The sequence below is a fragment of the Hemitrygon akajei genome, chromosome 12 (genome assembly GCF_048418815.1).
Source record: "Hemitrygon akajei chromosome 12, sHemAka1.3, whole genome shotgun sequence".
Lineage (NCBI taxonomy): Eukaryota > Metazoa > Chordata > Chondrichthyes > Myliobatiformes > Dasyatidae > Hemitrygon > Hemitrygon akajei.
Window position 1 is genome coordinate 68,277,209 of NC_133135.1, and position 7,783 is coordinate 68,284,991.

General features: G+C 37.4%; 1 protein-coding gene across 1 annotated transcript in view; it reads left to right on the forward strand.

Moving 5' to 3' along the window:
* Positions 1-6,057, forward strand: part of dph5 (diphthamide biosynthesis 5) — a 73,747-nt gene extending 67,690 nt beyond the window's left edge. Inside the window, exons 6-7 of the mRNA XM_073063386.1 lie at positions 32-135; positions 5,620-6,057. Coding sequence (XP_072919487.1) covers positions 32-135; positions 5,620-5,843 — 328 coding nt within the window. The 3' untranslated portion in view covers positions 5,844-6,057. The remainder of the gene's footprint in view (positions 1-31; positions 136-5,619) is intronic.
* The last annotated feature ends 1,726 nt before the right edge of the window (positions 6,058-7,783 follow it).

Genomic DNA, 7,783 nt, shown 5'->3' on the forward strand with positions numbered 1-7,783 from the left:
TTAGAAACGCAGATGCAAATATATTTTTTAGGGGAAGGAAGATCTTTGAGCCTCCCAGGTTCATGTCTGTGAATGAGGCTGCTGAACAACTACTGGAGATAATTGAAAATCGAAGAGTTAAAGGAGAGGAGCTAGGTAAGTAACTGTTTTTGTCTTTATAACAGATTATTCCAGGTTCTACCTTCTTCAAAACAATTGATGTGCGGTATATCTATTTAAACTTCCTTAAGGGACCTTTGTGGTGGCTATATTTATTGTTGTAATCTTATTCTTTCTTGCATTATATCCAATTGGCAAATAATATTAATCAATTTTATCTATTAGTTATAGCAACTCAATTTAATGCCTCGTTGAGCTAAGATTTACATTAGGTAAGACAAGTTATGTTAACAATTTGGGAAATTATTAACATTAGACTTTTTAAGACATAACTGGAGACTTTTAATCTGAATATCCGTATTTCTCTTTAAGAAAATGTTAACTGTTCTAAACTCATCTGAATGCCGTCCGTAAATTAGACCAAGGCTCAGACACAAACTGTTAAACTGTAAATATCCTTTGATAATCATTTACAATCTGCAGGAAACATGCTCAATCTTCCTGTTTTATCACCCTTCCCTATCATGCTGTTCCTCAGTTCAATGAAACCTAGTTTCCATTGTTGTACATACAGGCACATAATAATACACTGCATTCATAATTCAACCCCTTTAGATGTATTTTGTACCTGTAGAGTGATTATCACCAGGAGAAGGTATCCAACTGTATTTTGTAAACCCAAATATGGTAATAGCCTGATGTAATGACTGACATAGTTGTTTCACACATTGGTAGAATGGCATTAAGGCCCTTTCGTGATCCTGACCTCAAGCAGAAGTGATTGAATTTGCATTTTTGACATTTAATTGATTCCTACAAAACAACTTCCAGACAGGAACGTGGGAAGTATCCCACGTAGTGAGTAAAGATTAAAATTCATGCCATATGTATAAGCTATGTCCTCAAAAATTCCTCAATGTGTGATGCATAATGCAGTATTTAATCCACAAAACTGCTTATTTTAAATGAAATACTCAAATTTTATAAGCATTACTTCCTGTTCTTCACACCTAACAAGAATATTTCCTTTATAAAAAGACAATCATATTTCCAGTTTGTCCCACCATAAAGGTCTTGAGTTAAAATTTCACTCCTGAGACACAATGGCCCAGGATTTCCTGCCTGTTGTGAATTGCCCGTGCTTGCTACTAAGCTGTCCTTTTATGGATTCCCCTCCACAAATGTCAGTACTGCTAAATGCAGTCCATATATAGTGTGGTCTTACACAGATGTACTCTATGTCATTCAAAGAGAATTTTTGTGGCATTCAGAAATGTTCAAGGTATCCAAAAATTATCAATTACAATAAAAATTTTGAGTAATTTTTGTTAAATAATAAAACTAGCAAACTTCTGAACACCAGGGCAATTAACTGTACTAATTCAGAGAAATGTAAATTACCTTGCCCTCAGCCATTCATCTCTATTCATGGACACCACCTCACTTTTTTTTATTATTTTTGTTTTTGCACTATTTTAATTTAACTATGTAATATACATATATATACTTACTGTAATTGATTTATTTATTTTTCTATATTTGTCATGTATTGCATTGTACTGCTACTGCTAAGCTAACAAATTTCATGACATATGGTGATGTCATTAAACCTGATTCTCATTTAGAGTTGTGATGCTGATTGTTCGCCAGATTTGACAGCATCTGTGCACAACTTCATTTGGTGTGCAGTGTTGGAGCAGAGATAAGAAATCAACAATGAAGAGTAATTAGCAAGATTAAGATTCCACAGTCAAGCAGGAATCTGAACTTGTTGGAGCACAAGCTGGAAGATACTGGCTGCTCTGCAGAACTTTGTCCATAAACCAGACTGATATTTCAATGCAGTGCTCTACTATTAATGCTATCGACTTTTAGATGAGATATTAAATCTAGTCATGATGCAGGGTCTTGACCTGAAACATGGACATCAGCCTTGGACCGTAAGACATAAAAACAAATTAAGCCATTTGGCCCATTGCATCTGCTCCACCATTCAGGCATGGCTGATTTAACCTTATCAACCTCCACTTAAATATACCCAATGACTTGGCCTCCACAGCTGTCCATGGCAGTGAATTCCACAGATTCATCACTTGCATTCACAGATGCTGCCTGTCCCCTGGGTTATTCAAGTGTATTTTTTTTTGTTCCCAATTCCAGTATCTGCAGACTCTTATGTCTTCAAACCCAGACCCAGTCTTCTCTTTCAAGTACATGCAGAAGAATCCTTGGCACTACAGTTAGAATAAGGGTTTTTTTTGGTGCAGTGGCCAAGATTTGTCCTTTAAACCAACATCATTGTAATATTTATATATTTAATCATTGATTGTTGTCAAACGACAATGCACTAATTGGTTTAGCTCAGAAAGTTCTAACATAAATATGTTCATTATTTTTCCCATGCTTAGCCTATCTTTCTTCTGATGCAGTGTTTTGTCAGCCTTAACACTTCACTTCCCCCAAGTCACTTAGAAGTGCAAATGTGAACCATTTCCTGTCATTGCAGCTTATAGGAAGCAAACTTTCTGAGTTGGATTCCCATCCTGTTCATTTCTAAACACTTATGGTCCCTTAAGTAAACAGCTCTGCCAATTTTCACAAATTTTCTGTGTAACTTGTCAAGCTGCGGTTCTTCGGAAACCACGAACAATGAGGATATTCTTTGATCGTGATCGTCATCAGTAACTCATGATCTCAAAAATATTTTTTAAAATCATTTCACTAGGCTTAGAGCAAACTGTTTGGACATTTTCATCTAATTTTCTTTGAAAATGTACTCATATTATGTGACCAAATAAACCCAATCAGGCTGCAAAGATCCCATTATAATTAAAACCAACACACTGAGAGATGGTCAGTATTGCACTCTAATGTTACACATGTGGCAGATGTGACAAAAAATACGCAAGTTCCATTTCCTGTCACATTCACATTTTGTTTTGATACATTATTTTAAAAGTCATATTCACATGTAATTTTACTTGAATATTGGTGCCAAACCCTACGTCGGGATCATAAGATGAAAGAGATGGCCATCAAAAAACTGCTGATACTGAAAATCTGAAATAAAAGCAAAAATTGCTGAAGCTTTCAGTAGATTAGACAGTATCTGTGGAAAGGGGCCACTTGTCTTCAGCCTGACACATTAAATCTTTTTCTTTCCATGAAACTCACATAAAATCTGGCCATGTGAAAGAGCTTAGTAGATCAGCTTTTAAAACTATCTTGATTCAGTACGTGAGGTCATAAATACACTGGGAAGATTTTGTCAACAAGATTAGCAAAGTCATTCCCTCTGCGTATTAGTAACTCTTATGTAAGTACATTAAGAAGAAGTTGACCAAGATATTTATTGGCTCCAGGGAAGATGTGCTACTGGGTCATTTCACAGTACACCAACAATCATTTTGGTCATGGATCCATTACAAGAAGTTCTGCTGAATGACCCTCACCCATCTTCTACATGCGCTGCATTGATGCTGAACACACAAAGGACGGTATCAGGCAGGTCTGCGAGTGGGACCAGCTCTGTTTCTGGCAAGTCATGAGGGTGAGAAATGGTTGGTAATCAGAGGAGGGCCTTACTCAGAGAGTTGAGGGTAGAATATTGGAGGAATCAATTAGTTGGGGACAGTATCCTCATTAGCTAAGGGTGAAGTGCCAGAAGACTGGAGGACAGCAAATGTTGTCCCCTTGATCAAAAGGGGTACTGGGGATAACCATTGAAATTACATAATATTGAACATTACAGAACATTAATAGTAGGGAAGCTGTTGGTAGAGGATTCTGAGGAACAGGATATATGGAAACGTAGGGACTGATTAGAAGGAGTCAAGCATAAATTTGTGGATGGGAAGTCATGTCTCACAAATATGCTTGGAGTTTTTTGAGTAGGTTACCAAGGAGAGTGCTAAAGGCAAAGCAGTGGATATGTGTATGTAGATTTTCTTAAGACTTTTGACAAGAACCCACATGATAGGCTGGGCTGAAAGTTTTAGTTGGAAGGTATCTAAGGCATGTTGATAAACTGGAACCAAAATAGGCTGGATGATAGGAGGCAGCAGATAGTGGTGGAAGATAGGTGTTTTTCTGACAGAAAGTCTGTAACAAGTAGTGTAAAACAGGGATCGGTGCTGATACCTTGCTAACCCTAAATGACAAATGAGAAAGTATGTGGTGTGATTAGTAAGTCTGCAGATGTCACAAAAATTGGTAGGCTTTTGAATAACAAAGGTAATGTAAAGATACAGCAGAACATACATAGACAGCTGGAAAATTGAATGGAGTGTTGGCAGATGAAATTTAATCCAGGCAAGTGTAGTCATTGCACTTTGGGAGGACAAATTGCAGTGAATGCAGGACCCTTCAGAGAGAATTGTAAAAAAAAAAGACCTTGGAGTGCAAGTCCATAATTCCCTGAAAGTGGTGACACTGGTAGATAGGGTAGTGAAGAAGGCATTTGGTATGCTTATCTCCAAAGTCTGTGGTACTGTGTATGAGTTGGGATGTTATGTTGCAGTTGTACAATGCATTGGTGAGAGTGCTATTGTAGTATTGTGTACAGTTCTGGCCATTACAACAGCCAAGATGCAGGAACAGAAAAAGTGCAGAAAAGAGTTATAAGGATATTGCTGATGAAGGAATGGAATTATAAGGAGCAATTAGATAGACTGGGTTTACTCTCATTGGAATGTAAGAGGCCAAGGGATGATCTTATAGAGGGTCACAGAATTGAGGGGCATAGATTGTCAGAGTTTTCCTAGGACAAGAGGGCATAGGTTTAAGGTGAAAGGGAATAAATTCAGAGGAAATCTGTGGGGTAGATCTTTTGCACAGAGGGTGCTGAATATTTGAATGAGCTGCCAGAGAAAGTAATAGATGTTGATACCATTACAACATGTATAAGACATTTGGATAGCTACATGGATAGGAGGTGAGTAGTAGATAGAGACCTGGTGCAGGCATATTGGATGATGGTCAGCATGGATGAGGTTGTCTGTAAAGTCACACTTCTGTGCTGTATGTTTCAATGACTCATAAGAAAAGCTTCATTTCATTGGGGCTCTTAGATCTGTACTGTCAGTATTTTATTATGAAATTGATTTTGTTAATTTTAGTGCTTTTTAATAAAGATTAAAATAAAGAGGAACAAGGAACAGTACTGCTCAAGGTACTGTTTTTAATTTTTTTTTTACATGATTTCCAGGTCTGCTAACCCTTTTTTGGATACATTTTCCCAGTTAAGAGGATGTTATACTCTAGATTACATGTTAATATATTTTTAAACTTTGACTTGCACATATTAATGATGAACATGCCTGTTCCACCAGGGACAGATTCAGTCCTTGGAGAGGATAGGGCAGGAAATGCACTGTAACAATCTTATGGGACAACTACAATGTTTATGTAAGGTACATCACATTAAAATCTGTGCCTAAAGGTAAGTATTTCAGTTTTGAAAATGCTAAATGTATTTTTGTGTCTAGTTCTCTGATGTTGTTCTGTCTTCCTCTAATTTAGCACTGACTGAAGAGACCATGTGTGTCGGACTAGCCAGAGTGGGTTCCAAAGACCAAAAGATTGCTGCTGCAACACTACAACAGATGGTGAAGGTGGACCTAGGTGCTCCTCTACATTCCCTGATCATTACAGGCCATATGCATCCTATGGAAATTGAGATGCTGAAACTCTTCGCTGTGGATAATTCAAGTTTTAATAAACTTGATCAGCATATGAAATCATAGTAAAACAATTAAACTGCAATTTCAGGTCTCAGTTTTTCAGTTTTATGCTCCTTTATAAGCGGAGAAAAAAGCTGGATTGCCTTTTAAAAGAACTGATAAAGCAATCACTTAAATGTCAAAGGTTTGTTGTATGCTCAATTGCAGGCTAACCTCCTGAATGTTTCCAGTATCTGGAATCTTTCTTTAGTGTACATGAAATAAATCGCCAAATCTAGTAGTGTTGGGAATTGAGTATTTCACATTAGTTAGTAAGTCTCCATTAGGATCAAGCGAGTAAAGAGACTGTTTGATATACACTCATTTTTTAACACAGTGTCCCACAACTACTGCTCTCTGTGGTTCTCTCTGTAGTTGAATTTCTTCCTCTTTTTGGAAAGTCTTGCTGCAAGCTTGTGTGAGTCCATATTGAAAAAGGGACATTTGTATATGGGTAAAAAACAAAGTGTACTTTAAGCAACTGGCTCAAACCACATGGGCCCAATGATTTTATCTTACACTGTATGACCTAATAGTTAGTTATTGCAGGGTAAGTTCAAGTTTAAGCATACAACTGAGAAAGTTATTTTTGGGGGGGGGGTGGTTTCTGATACCTGTTAAATTGGATTCCATTGTTTGAGTAGGGAAGCAGTTTCTCACCTATATGAACGGCACAAAGGCAGGTGATGTTTGGAGATGCCTACGACAAGGATATGAAAGGAATAGCATGGGCAAAGAGGATATTAAAAACTAGAGTTAGTCATGATCACACAAATGTCATAGTAGAATTTGATTACTGAGATTAGAGCTGGATACTGTATATTTATGTTCTAATTCCAGTATTCTGAAGACTTGTTAACATACCATCCTCAATGACCCTTCATTTGCAAAATCTTGCCTTGTCATCTTAAAGTCTTAAACCAGTATCAAATAGTATGTCTCTGCTTTTAAAACATTAGATACAGAGATATGCATTTAATCCTATGATTCAAAATCAAGTTTAATATCACTGGCACATGTCATACAATTTGTTGTTTTGCGGCAGCACTACATTGCAATACATAATAATAAAAGAACTTTAAATTACAATAAGTATATATAACAATTAAATCAAATAAGTAGTGCAAAAAGAGAGCAAAAAATAGTGAGGTAGTGAGCATGGGTTCATTGTCCGTTCAGAAATCTGATGGCAGAGGGGAAGAAGATGTTCTTGAAACATTATGTGTGTGAGTCTTCAGGCTCCTGTACCTTCTCTGTGATGGTAACATCAGAAGGAGTTAAATCAGGAATTAGACGAGAGGGAGGAATTCAGGAAAAACATAATGAGCAAACACGAGGAAATCTGCAGATGCTGGAAATTTAAACAACACACACAAAATGCTGGTGGAACTCAGCAGGCCAGGCAGCATCTATAGGGAGAAGTACTGTCAACATTTCAGGCCGAGACCCTTCGTCCTGACAAAGGGTCTCAGCCCGAAACGTCGACAGTGCTTCTCCCTATAGATGCTGCCTGGCCTGCTGAGTTCCACCAGCATTTTGTGTGTGTTACTTAAAAATATAATGGCCAGGTTAATGAAACTAAATAAAATGTTGCATCAGTAGGCTGGTGAACCTCTGCTAGACATCATCATAGGGTCTAAAAGAAGGAACCAGAGAGATGAAAACAGAAATGCTGGAATCACTCAGCAGATCAGGAAGCATCTGTGGAAAGGGAAACAGAATTAATATTTCAGATCAGAGATCGGTCCAGTTCTGACTAATGGTTATTAACCTCAAACTCTATTTGTTTTATTTCAGAATTCTAGCATCAGCAGTTTTTGACAGCTTTTATGAATTGGTGAATAGCTGATGATTTGGTTTTAATTTCCCAAAATGTCCTAGATTTGGGGAAAGTTCTATCAAATGGGGGGGGGGGGGAAGAGCCAATGTAACATTCCAGGTCTTTTTTATGACACAGAGTGTGG